The 18,514-nt window shown below is 39.8% G+C and overlaps 1 protein-coding gene across 1 annotated transcript in view; it reads left to right on the top strand.

Annotated features, from left to right (window-relative positions):
• LOC101172191 (neural-cadherin) overlaps positions 1-18,514 on the top strand; it is a 131,946-nt gene that overhangs the window by 106,415 nt on the left and 7,017 nt on the right. Inside the window, exons 17-27 of the mRNA XM_011485705.3 lie at positions 1,999-2,282; positions 5,153-5,782; positions 5,867-6,863; positions 8,562-8,655; positions 11,448-11,632; positions 12,498-12,736; positions 14,071-14,348; positions 15,059-15,273; positions 16,619-16,746; positions 17,102-17,229; positions 17,365-17,476. Of these exons, the coding sequence (XP_011484007.1) occupies positions 1,999-2,282; positions 5,153-5,782; positions 5,867-6,863; positions 8,562-8,655; positions 11,448-11,632; positions 12,498-12,736; positions 14,071-14,348; positions 15,059-15,273; positions 16,619-16,746; positions 17,102-17,229; positions 17,365-17,476 (3,290 nt within the window). The remainder of the gene's footprint in view (positions 1-1,998; positions 2,283-5,152; positions 5,783-5,866; positions 6,864-8,561; positions 8,656-11,447; positions 11,633-12,497; positions 12,737-14,070; positions 14,349-15,058; positions 15,274-16,618; positions 16,747-17,101; positions 17,230-17,364; positions 17,477-18,514) is intronic.

The raw sequence follows: 18,514 nt of genomic DNA on the forward strand, positions 1-18,514 counted from the left end.
TGGGGTCTCCTGCTATGCTGTGAATTAAATCAGACCTATCCCCTAGTTTGCACGTGTGTGTATGTGTGTGCATGTGCCAGTAAGTGTATATGTGGTGGGGGCAATACCATATGGCCACACTGATCATTAGGGAGGCTGCCTTAGGCAAAAACCACTGTAGCTACTCCTTTTACACACATTTACACACACTCCCGTTTACACACGTGCACTGAGCGGCTCGGCGAGTGTCACGATGGATCCCGCCTAAAGGCTGTGATGGACCGGTGCACTTAAGTTCCTCCTCACACACACACACACACACGTACATGCACTACCCAGTGTCGTAATGAAGGTCCTCCACGTCTCCACAGATGGTGTTTGTCTCCTAAAGTCTCCTTGGTGCTGCAAAAATGGGAGAGCAAGCTGGATGCAAGCAGACCTGCCTCTGGGCTATGGGCATGCATCTGTGTGTGCACACATGCATGTGTGCTCATGTGTGTTGATGTATGTGTTTGCATCTTTTTACTTCTTGAAGAAAGAAGAGCAGTGGGGAAACAGACAAAAGGAAAGGATGAATCAAAGAGAGAAAAGGACAGGAAAAGTCTGCAAATGCAATGGAATTATGATGCTCTCGAGGCGGTTAAAAGAATATTTAAAACTTAGACTTGGAAATTCAAATTCATTTTAAATATAAAATGTAAAATATAAAATGCCAAAAAACCAGAACCCCTAAATAAGTAAAAAAGTCTTACGATTTTAATTTTTTCTTTATAGAAGCAAAAATCTACCAATGCAGTAAGAAAAGTGGTCTTTCCAAGATTTCTTATTCTTAGAACAAGAATAACTTCTTGATATGACTATTTTTCTTACAAGACAGAAAATTAGACATTTTTTCTTGAAGCAAGGGTCTTTTTATTTTCTGAAGATTAAGGTTTTGCCGTGTAAAGTCTAAAATATGTACATCCAGTGTCGCTAAAGGACAATAATAGTACCTTGTGAATAATGAAAGTATAATTGCACTTATATTACCAACATAATGTACATGTGTAATAGAATTGAATAAATGGATATTGTACTTTTTCGGAACAATACAAGACAAAGTAATTGAGAGATGTTTGGAAACCCAGCTAAAAGATGGAAAAATGGACTAAAATTTAAAGTAATGAAGAACAACACAAAATTGGCGAAAAAGAAATCTGTAGGGTAGATACAATATTTAATATGTATAGTTAGCAACAAAACGGGTTAAGATAATGGATGGAAGGAAAGTTACATTCATATTTTTTTTAAAAGCCCACTATATATCATTGCAGAGACAAAAACGTAGTTCTGAATTAATGTTCAGTTTAAGTTTTCTGGTGCGTCTCTAGGAAATCATTTTAAGCATATATGATGTTTTTTAAGGCAACTGAATAACACTGAATAACACCTCTGTTTGCAACTGAGCGTCTGCAAGGCAGGAAGATTCAGGAAGTGTGGACGGGAGAGTGTCTAATGAGTCCCACTGTGAGGGAAGTGCATGGATTTCTCCTCTCATGTCTGGCATTTGTTGCTGCTGTCCACATGGTTTGTGTGTTTTTGAATGCATGTGTCCCTGCTGCCAGTCAAAATTTGGATACACACTGTACAAGTCCTTAGTGTCCGTGTACAGTTTTTCTCCAATAACATTTTTAAAAATTCTTTCACAGTAAAAGCACTGATAAACAAGTCTGGATAAATTAGTAGTGCTGTTCTTCTGCCTGAGGTGCTCTGGGTTACAAGAAAGGCCTGCATGTTGGTAGAACTCTAATATATTTTCTATCAGAACTTGCATATTTATTTTAACTGCAGCTCTGGTATTTCAAACAAGAAATGGTGTTAAAATATTGGTAGATATTTTCGGCTGAGCAGTTCTTTCTCCTAATTTGGTTGTCCTAATTTCCTTTTAAAACTGTCTATTAGCATTTTAAGATCACAGATAGAAACTCGTGTAGAACACACACCACCGTTTAAACACGTATAAACTGTTCTTTTTTCCAGGCGCCAACGCCAAACTGCGCTACCAGATCACCTCGGGAAACACCATGGGGACATTTGACGTGGAACCTGAAGTGGGAACCATCTTTGTGGCTCAGCCTCTTGATTATGAGATGGAGCAGCGGTATGAGCTCCGACTGGTGGCCTCCGATGGAAAGTGGGAGAACGAGACTCACGTGCTGGTTCACATGGTCAACCGTAACGACGAGGCGCCTGTCTTCAGTCAGACTGAGTACCATGCAGCTGTGACGGAGGAACTCACCCAGCTTCCTGTTTTCATTTTGGAGGTCTGTGATTGGTTCATGTTGTACGAATGTTTCACCTCCAATACATTCAGACCAAATTGAAACTGCTACCGTAGTAAAGTTGATGCAACCTTTATGAAGACTGTTAGATGCAGGTCTTTCCTCTCATATCCCAGACGAAAAAACTGGAAGAAGCTTGTCCATTGGTTCCGTAGTTTTTTGTTGCTGTGACACCGCCAAAGCCTCAACCTTAAGATAGATGAGCCTAATAGTGTTTCTAGGATAGGGGATTAGACCATCAACTGTACATAACTACATAAAAAACATGTCAACTTGTGCTTAAATTTCCAATTAAATGATAAGGTACATAAAAAAATCCCCTATCTTGTAGCAGTCAAAGGTGACCAATAACAAAAGCTCAAAAAGGTTTTGAAACTAGAGTGCAAAAACATTTATTTCCACTTCAAAGGTGGATGTTTTACTATTAAATTAAATGCAGGCTGACTCGAGTAAAACACCACCAGACATTATTTGCCTCAACTTACTTGGCTCCAGTTACTTTCACCTTGACACCAGTCTCCAATGAATAAATCCTATGAGTTTGTTTTGCCCTCAACTGCTACTGCATGAAAAACTTTCGCTGTTGTTTAGTAAGTCCTTTTCCTCCAATGCCTTACCTGAACTAGTTCACCCTTTTGTCCAACAAAAAACAAACAAACACAAAAACTACAATTAGAACAAAAAGACTACATTTTAGACACAAATACTAAAACACAAATACTACATTTGATTATGAAGGGTTGTTTTTCTTCCAATTGCATGCTGGGATACAATTCACCCTCACTTTAACCCTATGCGGTGGTACACTTAAAGGAATGATTAGATAGATTGACAAATGATTTTATTAAATTATTTTAGCCATTGCTACTAATCAACGTTTCTCCTATTCCGGTTGAAACCTGTAAAAATGTAAGCCAAAAAGCTAGAACTCTCACCAATGTTTGTGTAAGCAATATGTGAAAATCTATTAGGTTTACTGCAGAAAAATCTCATGCTGTTGGTTACGCTCTGCAGGGGAACTAGCCTGGAGCAACACCTGAGTCGACATCTGATCTCTATATACAAACGCAGCACACATTTCTAACACAGTCACAGCTAAAGGAGGCCCTCAGGTTTGTTGTAACTGAACCCTCTTGAAACGAAGTGTCCAGTGTTTAAAAAGTTGCCTCTAAAAAGTCAGAGTTGACCCCTTTCTTCTGTGGCTTTCGTTGCTCTTTTGTCGCACCTATCCCCTGTAATTCACAGTAATTTAAATATGACGCCACGCCTAATCAGATTAAGAATGTGGAGGTACATCTAGAAGGGCAAGAAAGGGGAATGTGTCACCTAGTCCTCAACCTGGGCCTGCCTCCCATCGCTCTCTGAAATTGATTTGCTGCGCATCCCTTTCTTCTCTAAAGCTTCCAATAGTTTGTTTTCCCCTCTCACCTCCCCACTGCATGCTGCTCCCAGCCCCATATACTAATACAATTCAGCAGATAGTGAACAGAGGAGGAAATCCAATTTGAAATGAATATTTCTTGACTTCACCTGTGCGACAGCATCCTCTGTGGTGCCACTACCACTCATCTTTAATGCTTTGTGCCTGCATCACATTGTCAGGAGATGCAGGGAGTCAACATTTGGGAGGTGGCTGTGGAGGGGAAGGGGGGAAACTTCAAAGGTTTCTGTAAACAAACCCTCTGGTGAGAAGAAAGGGTAAAAGTGTACTTTCTCTCCCTTTTGTCGGAGTCTATTAACTTTTAATTGCATTGTGTGTCTCGGTGAAAGATGTGAGCGCGTCTCGGTGGTGCTGCTCTTGTCCCCTCGTTCAGAGAGATAGCAAAAAGGCAGGTTAATTAAGCAGAAGGACAAAGCTACAGAGAATTATTTATTCCTTCACCGAGGAGTGTGTGTGTGTGCACAGGGGCAGCTACTGCAACCAGTTCCCTGGTGTGTGCCCTAGTTGCTGGGCTTGACACTTTTCACAGAAAAATAGCTATTCAGCTGTTTAGATAGGGAGAGACAGAACAACAGCAAAAAGAAATTGTTTCTTTCCAAGAAAACAAATGCTACTGACGTGTCGTGAATTGTTTACATCTCACCTTCGACCAGCTTGGAACAAAATTGTGATGACTATTTTTACCTACAAAGAAGATGTGTTTTGTTCCAGATCGTCTAAGGAAAGACAGTCAAATACTATAGGAAATTGAAAACCCACTCTAATGAAAATTGTCTATTTGGTGTTTCTAACATGTTTTTGTGGCATTTTTCTGATGGAGGATATATGTAAAGAAAATTAAGATAAAAATTGATTTTCTGAGTATTTCTTTATTCAAATCTAGGTGAGTCCGCAGCAAATGAAAAACTGTTGTTCGAAAAAGCATGTAGTTGTTACACTCAAACTACAATTAGCACAAGCTCCGTGCTCCACTTCAGTGATGCATCCACTTGTAGACGAGTAGATCCATGTAAGTCTTCGTTTTCCACGTCTGAGCTGACATCTAGCTCAAAACTGTACAGCTGGATAGCTCTAATATTGTTCACCATTTTTGTTGCACTGCTAATGTTAGCTTGGGGTTGTGAGGGGCTGTAAGCCAGCAGTAGAGAGTCTAAACAGAGGCATGATGGGAAATAAGCACGAGCTTACTCCATCCCAGCTGTTCCACCAATAATTCAGAGGTAAATTTCCACTTGAAAGGTTGGTATTGTAAATAGTATTGTGCAATGCTTGGTTGCCCTCACACAAGTGAAAAACCAATGATCTGTCTTGATTCCAGGTGGTGAAATTATGAGAAATCCTTGAGTCTAAACATGAAACCCCCAAAATGTTTTTTTTGTTAGTACATGGTAAAACGTTCTCATTTTTGCAGGTTTCAGCCACAGATCCAGATCAAGAAGCTGACCAGACTGCCCTTCGCTACTCTCTCCATGGCCAAGGAGCGGGTGGTGAGTTCACCATTGACGAACACACTGGAAGAATCTATGCTCAGCGTCGCCTGGACCGTGAAGAGCGCCCTGCATGGAGGTTCCTCGTCCTCGCCACTGACGAAGGAGGAGCGGGGCTGACGGGATTCGCTGATGTGCTTCTAGAAGTCAGAGACATCAACGACAATGCACCTTTCTTTCCATGCCCAGCTCTGGAAATTGATGGATGTTTTGTTGGTCAAGTTGCTGAAAACTCACCAGCAGATACCTCCATCATGGAGATGCGTGCAACGGACCTGGACGACCCCAATGAGGGCAGGAATGCCATGCTCACCTACAGCATCATCAAGAACATTCGTAATGAAATCAATCTCAACCTCTTCTCTATCAACACCACCACGGGAACCATCAACACAGTGCTGAGCTCTTTAGACCGGGAGGTGCAGGAAAAATACATGGTGGTGGTGGAGGCCCGTGATGGGGGAGGGTTGTCAGGGACAGGGACAGCCACCATCATGGTTCTTGATGTCAATGACCACCCACCCATTTTTACTGAGAGGGTCTACTCTGCTAAGGTGAGTCTCCCTTCATAAAATATATCTGGTTCTCAATATTATCATCAATATAAACAAAAAAGTATTTCTCTTTATGTCTTTCAGGTGACTGAGGACCTTGAGGTCAACAGTGAAATTCTTGTAGTTTCTGCTACAGATGGAGATCGGGGGGAAAATGCAGTCGTAACCTTCAGCATTGTTGGTGGTGACCAAGACAGAAAGTTTTTCATGGAGACAGACAAAATGAATCGACGTGGGGTGATAAAACTGAAGAAAAAGGTGGACTTTGAAAAACCTCAGGAGAGGACTTTCAATCTGACCCTGAAGGCTGAAGATAATGACTTTTTTAGTCTGGCCCACTGTCTCATTCAAGTGGAGGACTCTAATGACCATGCTCCTGTCTTCTTCCCTCAGTTCTATGAATCACCCGCCATGTCAGAAGATGTCCCTGTGGGGACAATCATTGCTCAGGTTACAGCATCCGATCTAGACTCAGGACAAAATGGGCATTTTTCTTACAGTATTTCAAAGGACTCAGACCCCTACAACCAGTTCCTGGTGGACCAGTCTGGATGGGTGGTTGTGGCCAATTCCCTGGACAGAGAGAAAATCTCTCAACACAAGATTATGGTTCTCGCCACAGATGCTGGTCATCCGCCCCTGACGGGCACTGCAATCGTCATGGTTACAGTACTTGACGTTAACGACAATGGCCCTGAGTTTGAAGCCCCCTATAAGCCTGTTGTTTGGGAGAACACTCCGGCACCCCAGGCGGTGCGAATGAATGAAACCTCCTTCCTTCTTCACATCACTGACCGTGACACCTCCACCAATGGTAGTCCTTTCTCAGTGCGGCTCCTCATGCTCACATCTGACGCCACCAACTTTAATCTGACAGACTTTCGGAATGGCAGCGCCGCCATCACCGCCCTTCGAACATTTGATCGAGAGCGCCAGAAAGAGTACCGACTCCCAGTTCTCATGATTGACAGCGGCTCGCCTCCAATGAGCTCAACCAGCACACTAACGGTTGTCATTGGTGACAGAAATGACCACCCCCACTCACCCGGGCACATTCACTTCATTGTCTACAGTTTTGAAGGTAGGTGTGGGTGTGTATTGCTTCAGGTCTCAAATTTTACAAACTAAGACAACATGTTGCATTGGTGACATTTGCCAAATCTTTAATACATCAGTCAGCAAAATATAGGATGCATATGTCTGTCTTGTATGCACATGTCAAGTAGCAGTGTTTGATCTGGTCAACATTTGGGTCTGCTTAAATCTTTTTTTTAAATTTGCGTCTCTGAGGCCCTGGGCTAAGGCAAAAACTGAGAAGGGTGGAGCTTTAGTTAATCCGGCAACAGTTTCTGGAGAAATAAATGTGTTTGTTCACCAGTTGCTAAGAAAAGAAGCATGCCTTACATATTACACTTGATGTGACCTTTTTTTTTAAATAAGAGGTGCCTGAGGTGGTAGATTTTTTCATATTCATGATATGCACTTGGAATTTGTTCATAACAATGAGAACATTTTTTGATTTAGTCATTGGTGTTATTTTGTTTTTAAGGAAACACAAAAACACATATTTAACAGGTAAAATATGTCAAAATCACAAACTTGAAGCTGAAAAAGGCTTCTACCAAACAACTTTACGAGAAAAGTGAGACATGATGGGACTTTCAATAGAAATTAGGTGACAGCGTGTAAACTGAGATGCAGCAACTATACAAGCAGCACCAGAATACCGGAGGCCAGCTATAAAATGCGTGCATTAACGAGCAATATGGAATTATTCAGCTGTAAAACATATAACTCTGAAGGGGTATTTAAGAAGTGTCCAAGCAGGGCTAAGCTGTATTGCTTTGTATTACTATTGTTTGTCACAGTTACCAGGCAACAAATTATATCTTGAAATATAAACTGAAGTAAAATTTGGTGTGAGTTACGTGTACAACTTTTTAACCCTTCAGAAGTATGAATTTGCATTATTTACAAATCATTTCTGAGCTTCAAGGTAAAACATGGCATTTTCTGTTGGAATGGCAGAGGCAGCTGAGCTGCTTTCCTTGAAGCCAACCTTTTGATAGTTGCACAACATAGCATTTGTCATTCACTCATAATAGACTGTCCCAGTTGATCTTCAGACTATTTGATCACAGATGGCCTGGCTAACCTTCAGCTTGTTTGGTGTTCTTCCACCACCTCTCGAGCGCTGCATGTTCATGTTGTAAGGATTGTACTTGTCACAGTTGACTGCTCAAAGCCTCTCGCTGCAGCTCACATCACTTATTTAGTGTTTCATACCATCTGTCAGCCTGCTGTAATTTGATGAGAAACTAAAGTTTTCTGAAATGTATTTCTGTGTATTCCCTCTCTGGGGTCTTTTCGCATGAAGTGCATTAACATTTTAATGTGAATCTGTCCAGAACCTCGACAGCATGCACTCAAGAAAACAATTAACTCCAGCTTAACTCCAAACTTTGGTGGGCACACAAACATTTCGAAAAAGCCACCGATTTCACAACTAAAGAGATTACAACACTGTTTGGGATTTTTGTGGAAGAGGGGAGAGCCACAGAACAAGTACTTTTGTTGTATGCCTACATCCCTCATGGGCAAAACGCAAACATGCATCTCAAAAAGCTGCACTTTGAAGTCTTATCTCCTTAACAAAGCTTCTACTTGTTTCCCTTCACTCTTAGTGTTGAGGTTTTACCATACCACGGGAGCTTTTTTTGCATCCATGACTAATTACACCAGTTAATGCCCTTTTTATTTTTGTTCCACCTCCTGACAGGTATTCTCCCAGTGACACCACTCGGACAAATTCAGTCTCCTGACCTTGATGACTGGAGTGAGAAGGTGTTTCGCTTTGAAGGCAAAGCTAACAGGTACTCCAGTCTTATCTGGTGAAACCTTGACCAGGTTGAAGAGGTGACATATGGATGTGAAACCAGAAATGGTCGAGTAATCGTTAGTTTATTGGCAAGAGCGGTAACCATAAAAATGTTGACTCAGATCACCTCGAACCAATCATTGCTTAGTGAAGATGTCTGGCTCGAACATGGCAACGTCCATATCGCAAAAAAAATGACGACTGAATTGTTTTCATTTGGTTGGAGCTGGAAGTTAGACATTTTCTAAAAGAGACGTCACACTCGCTCAGTCCAGATCTTATACACAGTCAATACTTGAGATGAGCACGGGATTTTTCACATAAATCTGAAACAAATCTCTGCATAGCTATACCTCTTCCTCTTTTATTTACATAAAACTATGAACTGGAGGGCAATTTTCAAGAAAATATGTGAAATCAAAAAAAGTGTTGGTAAAAATTGTCTCTACAGCAAAAAAATAGTCCAAAACAATTGACAAGTACTGCAATAAATACAGTCATATATGATTCTTGTACATATTCCATCTTGAAGGTGACCAAATACAGGATCTGTACACTCTGAAGTCGGCAGTTCTACTAGAGACATTCAAATCTTAAATTCCTTTAAATGCAAAACACTACAATACCTGCAGATTATGACAAATATATCTTTTAAAGCTCAACATGTCCCTTAATTGAGAGGTCAACCACAGGTTGCCTGTAGTGCCACAACTCTCAATGAAAATTTAGCTCTTTTTTTATCCTGGACCCTCTGACTTATTTACCTGTAGCTTCTCTTCATTGGTTATGGGATAATGTTAATTAAGAAATGTGCAAAATTCTGTTTGTTCTGTTTGTTTTTTTTTCAAAAGTAGTCCGATAGAAGTCATCCCGATCTGAAAATTAAAAGAAGAACTAAGAAAAGAAACAGGAAGAAGAGTTCCTAAAGACACAAGTAAAATACAGATTGAAATATGAAAACTTTTATTTTTAGTTTCACCAAACAGGAGCTTAATTGAAAATAGGAAACTCAAATTAAACAAAATAATAAATACAGAGAAAAATTAGGTTTGATAAAAGCTGGCAAATTAGTCAAATTTAGGCTTTTGTCTTAGTAAAAATCACAGAGAATATTAAGATGCTTAACTGACGCAACTGTCAGTAGGGTTTGAAACCAGAGAAAGGCAGATGTTAAACAGATTTATGGTGTGTCAGAACTTACACAGCAAAGATTTCCTTTAAAGTTTCCCTTTTGTGTGACGCACAGCAAGAGAAGCAAAAAAAAAAAAAAGGAAAAAATAGGAGACAAATAAAAACTGCATGGGAACTGACAAATTTCAAGTAGAAGAGAAACAGTACAAAGGTATGACGGAGAAAAAAAGAGGAGAAATAAAACTGGGACAGAGAAATAGTCAGTTTGAAGGAAGACACAAAGAAAGAATGAAAGAGAATAGAGAGCGTAAAGGATGGAGAGATGGAAGAGGGGTTCCGACTTGTCAGGAACTGTGCTATTAATACTTCATAACCAGCGGTATTGAAAATTCCCAGTGAAGCGCGTCAAGGGCGCACTCATTTTGTTTGATGAGGTGAAGCTTCATGCGGACGCATTGAAAGGCAAGCCTGATTGCGCTCCCTGCCACCTTTTCTTCTAACGAGATACCTACAAGGAGGAACGACAAGACGACAAGAAAAGTCGTGAACAAAGGAACCACCTGGGAGAGAATTATCATACACATCCGTGAGCCGCGGCTTGTCATCGCTGCATCCAGCAGATAGCAATTTGTTCTCAGAATGGGTTAGGTTTAAGCTGAAGAGTATTTACATATAGAAAAGAAAAAACCCAGAGGAAATCAGAAGGAGTTCAGAGGAAAAAGCCCCAGTTGGCCAATCATAACATGTCATATCACAGGAAGTGAATTTAAACAGCCCATAAACACAAAAGTGCACCATCGCTGAAAATGTTTGACTTGTTTTCCTGAAATCCTTAAATAAAGCAGAAGTTGCCATTTCTTTTGCACCAGTTTGATTCCAAACTCTCTTGACCTCATCTTAGAAACAGTTAATTAATCCGCCTGGGCCAAGCTCTGAAGGTTGTCTCCGTGTGAGGAGGTTAACCAGCTTCATCGCCCTCCGGCGGGTAATCTGGATCATCTTTTACACAGAGCCAATATTGTCCAGATCAAGAGTCCGACACATGGAGCCATCTTCAACAAATGACCTTCATCTGGTCTGAGAAATGTTGTATAAAGAAGACTTTACCCAGATTGCAAATCACAGGGAGAAAGAAGAACCTGTCACTTTTCTAGAAACAGCAGCTGGACTTTGAATTTAAAAAAAACACACACACAAAAATGTCTTTCTCAGACATTTCTTTTGTTTCTTACTTTCTGTAAAAATAAAAAAATAAAAAAATACCAAACAAAACATGCCATCCCTGAAACAGGTCTGAAATAGGATGAATTCATTTTTGGCTTTATTTGAGCATAAATCTCTGCAACCATCATTGATATTAGCCGATGAGAAATGGGACTTTTTATCATGGTTACTTTGAAGAAACTGCAGTTTTCTGCAGTTATTTCTGCATAAATTTGTTTTCAAATATTTGCTTTTGATCCATTACTTGACGTACTGTAGAACGCATTTTTCCATTTGTTGAATCTTCATAACAGATGGTTTGATTGCAAAAGTATTTTTAAGTATGTTACTTGAAATACCTTATTCATCTACATTTCTTCTAATGTTTTCTGTAGTTTACCATCTGATTCACCAGTTAATTAGATCTTGAATGAAATCTCTGTTTTTTATTAGGTTTTTCAATCTGAACCAGAGCTCAGGTCAGCTCAGCATCAAGGAAGGCACTCCTCCTGGTTCGTATCAGCTTCAGGTGCAGGTGTTTGACCACACCTGGCCCGACGTCACTTCTACTGCTCAGGTGGACGTTACAGAGCTGTACCAGGATACTCTGCAGCACGCTGCCTCCATCCGCCTGAACAGTGAGTCCTAAAGCGATTTCATCAGGATACTCTTTTAGTCGAAAACTGCTAAAACTGCATTAACAATTTTGAACATGTTAACATAAAATGCAAATTTTCACCCCCCAAGGCCAAGGTGATGATGCACCTGTGCACCTACAGGGTCACAGGGTTCAGTCTCTTCCTTCCTCTTCTCTTTGTGCTTAAGTCATCTTTTCTATCCAAGTGTCACCTATTTTTATTGCTGCATAAATTCACTGGAGATGCAGAGGAGCAGCCGAATGTAAAAGCAGAATTATTTTAAAATAGTATTTCTCAAGGGAGAGTAAAAAGAAGTCATCCAATCAGTAATTTGAGTAAGAATAAAGAATCTCCTAGGGTTTAACCAATAGTTTTAATGTATTTGATGTATTATTTTAAGTAAGAACTCACTCTGAACTGAGGTTTTCTAAAAAAATAAAATAAAAAAAGCAATGACAAAAATATATATTAAAAAACTAAAATTAATAGAAATTAGTGTTGTAACGCAATTATTGACAACTAACTTTTTTTTTCTGCTTGGTCTGGGTCATTCTGAAAAAGGAATCAGAAAATAAAAATGAAACAAAAATGGCATTTATAAAAATGCTTAAAAAATAAAACTGATTAATAAAGGAACATTCCTTTTGTCAGCAGTGTTTTTGGCAACAAAAAATAATTTTTCTGATCCTTTGAATTATTGGTACAAATTTAAGGAAACTGAAAAGTTACACGATGAATACTACCTAGCATAGTAGAGAATTGTATTCTTAGGAGTACAATTACTTTAAAAGTTATTGATCTAACCGAATAAATGTTTACGTCATGTGAAATGTACCAAAGAAACTTTCTTTGTCTTTCCTCACAGACCTGACAGTGGAGGAGTTTTTCAGCAGCACTGGTGGTGTTGAGGAGAGCCGGTTCTTCCGTTTGAGACGCAGCTTGTCTGAAATCCTGCAGACGTTGCCGGAAAATGTTCAAATCTTCTCTGTTGCCAACGCTGGTCAGCATGGTGAGAAGGCAATCGACGTGTGGTTCGCCGCGCACGGCTCGCCGTACTATAAGGCAGAGAAATTGCACGGATACGTGGCGGCACACAAAGCAAAGGTGAGGAGGAAATGACTGGTTTTCTAACATTTATACAGTTTAAGAATAAAAAAAGTAAATTGTTTAAAATCTATAGATACTCATCACTGACACAACAATACTGGCAGGACACTGAAATGACAAAAAAAATGAACATCTAACTGTGAGATGCGTTTGGTCCAATTTAAATACAGATTCCCATGCACACTGATGGACGTGTAAATGAATATTTTATGATGCATTTTTTAGCTGCAGCAAATTTCCAAAAAAGAATTCTGGGAGAGGCAAAAGTGGGATGGACGTCACAAACACAAGCTGTAGTCTGCTGAGCAGGGTCATATTCACATGTTCAGCAATTCCTTGTCCATCTACTGAGGTACAAGGAAAATAAACACAGAAAAAAGAAAAAGAACATAAGTATTTGTTATTTTTAACTCGTGCTACTCTGCAGCTTGTTTTAGGGGACTAATTAACACCTCATAAAGCAGAAGAGTGTTGGCAAAGACTGCCTCAATATTGTTTTTTCATTAGGTGTAACGTACGATTTGAAATTTTCTTTAGTATAAAAAAAATCAACTGGTTTAAAACAAAAATGTCAGCTAAATGAAAAGTCTGCACACAAAAAATAAAAAAAGATTATGTTGAAACTCTGGAGCCAAAAATTGAAACCCTGCCTGGGGAGTGTAAGTCACTGTGGATAAGAGTGTCAAGAGAATCACTAAGCTCCAAAAAAAGAAATGCACACAGAGACAGGAGAAACCCTGAGGGACTCTGATGAAAAGCTTTCACCCATGAAGACAAAACAAGAAAGAGGGATCCGGATGACAACCGGTGAATTTGGCAAAAGAAAGCAAATGACAGAAAAAGGGAAACTGACAGAGAAACACCAAAGTGCATAAATAACATTAGGGAAAATAGAGTAAATTCATAAATCATTGATGCAGTTAGACATCAGATCAAAGACATTTGCTGTCGTTCTCTCAAACACCCTGATATGTTCAAACACTGCACTGACTCCAGTGCTGTTAGTTTGTGCTTAATGCTACTTTCAGCTGAGGTAAGTTTTCTGATGGCTTAATATTCAAAACTAACTTTAATTTGGTTCATTTATTATATATTAGAAGTATTGTTTTGTAATTTTATAATTCACCTGCATCTTCACTATTTGATATTACTTTACTTTTGACAAAATGGTAAAAAAATGTATTATTTAAAAATACAATTTCCTCAGTTTTCTTGTACTTTGAGTTAGCGCAGCATTTTGTTCAGTTGAATTCTAGTTTTGTCCTGGTTGTTCGAGTTCTGCTGTTACATCTGAACGCTTTTCTTTGTGTCTGCAACGACCTCTTGACCAGGTGGAGGCCAAGCTGGGGGTGTCCATCTCTCAAGTGGGTGTAGACGATTGTCCTCACACAGATTGCAGTCTGACGGCGGGCTGCAGCACTGAAGCGTCCTTCGGTCAGGTTCCAGTGGTCCTCAGCTCCAGTATCGTCTCACTGGTGTCGCTGTCGGCCTCTCTGACCGCTAGATGTGGCTGCAGCGGGCGAGAGGCGGTCCCCTTGCCCTGCTCTGCGTACGCCTACAACCCCTGCCTAAATGGGGGCACATGTCAGGATGGGCCGCTGGGATATCGGTAAATATGTTTCTTCTGTTCTATTCAAAACATTTATCTTCATTTTGTCAACCACATTTTGATGTTGTTTAACTTATTTTTGTAGCTCATTTTGGTTGTTGATTAGCCTATGAAAAGAAATGCAATATATTCTACCACAGGGATGGGCAAACTGTGACCCTGGAGCCACATTCGACCTGTTATTTAATCTGGCCTGCCAAACTGGGAAAAAAACATTCCATAAACCTTTTTCAGGTTTTATTTTCACTGTAATTCTAGTGTTTTTCCCATAGATGGCGCTCTACAAATAAAGTTTAGGTGCAAACAATAATTCCGCATCCATGTGGTGTTGGAAAACCACAAACACAGCATTTCTCTGAGTCTGCATTTCTTTCCTGAGGGACATCAACCCATTGCAATTGGCACCAAAATGGGAACAAAAGCCACAGTTTTGAAATAAAATAAATAATTAATGATCAATGAAAATCAAATCATGTTTTTGTCCAGATTCCATGTTATTTCCTTCTCTAATGAGGTGGAATTATTAAAAACATTCCATGCATCTGCTCCTGGTTCAGCCCTTTGTGGCCCATGAGGAAGAAAGTTTGCCCACCCCTGCTTTACCGGGTTTTATTATGTGTTTGGTAACATTTAATACATTATTTTACTCTTAGTGGAACTTTTGCTCCAGAAAATATTAGGTTTTAAGTGAAGCTATTGTACTCTCTCAGGTGTAAGTGTCCACCCATGTTTGATGGTCCCACCTGCCAGCAAACCAAACGCAGTTTCGGTGGTCAGGGTTATGCCTGGTTCCCTCCCATCAAGCCTTGCTTCCAAAGCCACATCTCTCTGGAGTTTCTGGCTGAGTCGGCTAACGGGCTGCTGTTTTATAACGGACCCCTTGGCCTTCTTCAGTCTGGGGAGCAGGAAGACTTCATTGCTGTGGGTATGTTTCTGGCAAAGTTAGACTCAAGTTGATTTAATTTAGGGGTCAACTGTAAGCTCACACAACATCCTGATGTGCTGATATGGCCGGCCGCCGAATTATCTTTTGATTTGAGTATTGCATGGTACTTTAATCTCACCTCATTTAAATGGAAATATATTTTTAGGAGAAAACTACCGGTAATGTTAAAATCCAGATCATGTGTGAAAAGTTAAACAAAAAAGCAGAGGAGTTTTTTATAGTCCCACTCCAATAAAAAATTGCATTTTTGGTGTTTTTAACATGTTTTTGTGTTATTTTTCTGAGGATGTAGGACAAAAAAGATTAAGCAGAGGTGAATTTCGAATGAACTCCTGCTGCTCTGCAAAAACTAAGTCCTAAAATGACACAGCTTTTTGGATTTTTGGCTATAAATGGCATAATCATAATGAAAAGACCACTGGGGAAATTTTTAAAATAAATCTAAAGAAGGTCAGAGTAAATGTTTAAAGATTTAACCTGGTTTACGTTTTTAAAAAGAGTGACAAGGACGTTTCCTCTTAGAGTTTCCATACATGAGCAGAAACTCAAACTCCTGAAATGACACGACTTTTGCTAAAATTGAATTTATTTTAAGATCTGGAAGAATTGCATTGTTTTAAATTCCCTTTATGAGCAAACAAAAAGTGTTGATCAGTCTGCTTCTGTGAAGGCAGTTTCCCAGAGGAGGAAGCGCTTCATAAACTTTAATGTCAGCTCCCAGCAGTCTTTATGTAGTAGGAATGGATTAACCTGCTGATGGCCTTTCAGATGCTCCTCACATAATCTGGTAGAATTAGGGTTACCTAATTATTGAACCTGGGATGTTGTCGGATAATTGTGCTTAGAGGAAAATCAAGGATGACAGCAATATTGATGTTTCTGGAGCCTTTTTTTACTTGCATGCTCAATATTGCAGCTGTGGGATTGATTAGGTCAAAAGGACACAAACTAGCATCAGGTAGCGGATGCGGCTGGAATTGGATGATACAAACAGAGCATTGATGAAGGGGATTTCTGCAGTTGTTGATGGGATTCAACAGCTTGCACAGCAATACAGTTGAGTGATGGTGTCGCAAGTAAAAATCAGATAAACACAAGACTGCTATTCTCTGCCTTATACTTGGTTTAATGAAAATGTTACCAGGAGAAAGAAGGCAGATATTTCTCGAAACCTCACTATTTTTTTATTTTTTCCTTCTTTGAGATGCCAAAAATTCACTCAATTTCAAATTTAGATCTATCTCTTACACTCATGTTGTTGTTTTTTTACTATTTTTTGCAAATAAAGTTCAAAACAACAGTTAAATGTCGTTTCCACATCCAGAGCTGAGGAACGGAGTTCCAGTTCTGAGCATAAATCACGGATCAGGAACACTGACCCTTCAGCTCCCATCCAAGTCTGCAATCAATGACAGAAGATGGCATCACCTCGACATCCTCAGCGATGGAAAGGTAAGAAGGATGGAAAAAAACGGATGGATGATAGTTGACTTCCGACAGGATTCAAAAGTGAATGACAGGATGAATAAATGCTTCTTGGTTGAGTTCATGGACAGAATAACAGAGGAATTATATCAATATTTTTGTTTTTTCTATGAAATGTTGATAAATACATCAAATGTCGAGGTTAACATGCACATAAAAGCAGAATCAGCAAATAACCATACTGATCTATTGTTATTGGTATTGTATACTCATAGCAGTGTCAGGTCTAAAAAAGTGAGTGTTGCTGAATGTTTACCAGGCCCCAAACATGATGACGCTGATGAAGAAAACAATTGAAAAGCTTGGTGCTTTGTGTGTTCAGCTTGTGCAGCTGGTGCTGGATCGGTGCGGAGGTGTGGCAGTTAAAGAGTTAGAAGGAACTGGGGGGGGGGCTCTGAAGATGGATGAATCTGGCTGCAGGGCTGCAGGAGAGACACCTGGGAATCAGCGGTATGATAACAAAACAAGAATAATGTCACCGCATGCATTCCAGCTCATAAATGTTATGCCCTTCAGTCCAGCAAAACTCTAATAATCTCTTCTTTTTTTTCATTCTTTTTGAATGCCCATCACGTCCCTCCTCAGATACCTAAACGTGTTCCAGCCTCTTCAGCTGGGAGGAGTCAAGGAAATGACGCCGTATCGACGTTATAAAAGCTTCACTGGTTGCATTCGCAACTTGGTGGTTGACAGTCAGGTAACACCATACTGTACTTTTTGTGTATGTAAACACATTCCATTAAAGGTGTCCTCAACCTGATTTATGGTTAGTTCTGTGGGTTAGAATACAGTTTAGTCGCCTAAGAATGAGAAGGCTATAGCAGATTGCTGTTCCTGAACTTAACATTTCCTCTCTGTCTGCTGTTCCTGAGCCAACATGCAGTATTAATGCCTGCAGTTCTGCAGCTGTGTTCCCACATGTATGAATCCACTCCTCCTAAATCCTGAGTGGATATTTTGAGTTGCTGTGCATCCAAACCATACTCATGCTTAGGTACAGTTTGGTGGTGTAACCAAAGCTAGGATAACTTCACAGTCCAGACTGGATTACAAACAAGAAAAAACACTTCATCCTCTGGAAAGTAAGCAAAGTGGTGGGGATTAAAAACTCCTACAGCCTCCCAGAGACCCGGAAAACCTCCAGAGGAAGAAAGCTTTCAGATGATGAAAATACGGAAGACAACATGTTTGCTTCAGTTTGCTCTTTCATTTTACCAAAATCCCTAAACACTTGTTTCTTGAAGGTTTTTGAGGGTGTAATATCCGATTTCCATCCCTTTAAGGATAACTGCAGCTGCGTTAATGATTTCCTGCAGAACTCCGGCACGTAGAACTTGTGCCAAGATTTACAAAAAAATATTCTGAGAAAGATAATGTATCTACAGTCAGAGGTTAAGCAAGACTGCAAATGTCCTGTTAGGTCAACTCAAATTTTCCCCCAAAAGCGCTCCCTGAAACCTGGACTTAATTGATGTCTGCTATGCTAGTCCATTTGCACATTTGGAAAATGGCACTGGAGAACTACAAATCCCAACACGGTCCCCACAGTAAACTGAACTCAGTCTTTTCTGCTGCTGGTTATGAAGTTTTTGATAAATATGCTTTTAAATCTACAATTGATTTAAAAATGAATTAATGATGTAAACACATGCTACCATTTTAATGTAAAAAAGTAAATGAAGAAAATATGTTATACTATAAAGCTCTGGTTCAACTTTTCTTAGTTTACTCAATT

This window comes from Oryzias latipes, chromosome 16 (assembly GCF_002234675.1).
Source record: "Oryzias latipes chromosome 16, ASM223467v1".
NCBI classification, from domain to species: domain Eukaryota; kingdom Metazoa; phylum Chordata; class Actinopteri; order Beloniformes; family Adrianichthyidae; genus Oryzias; species Oryzias latipes.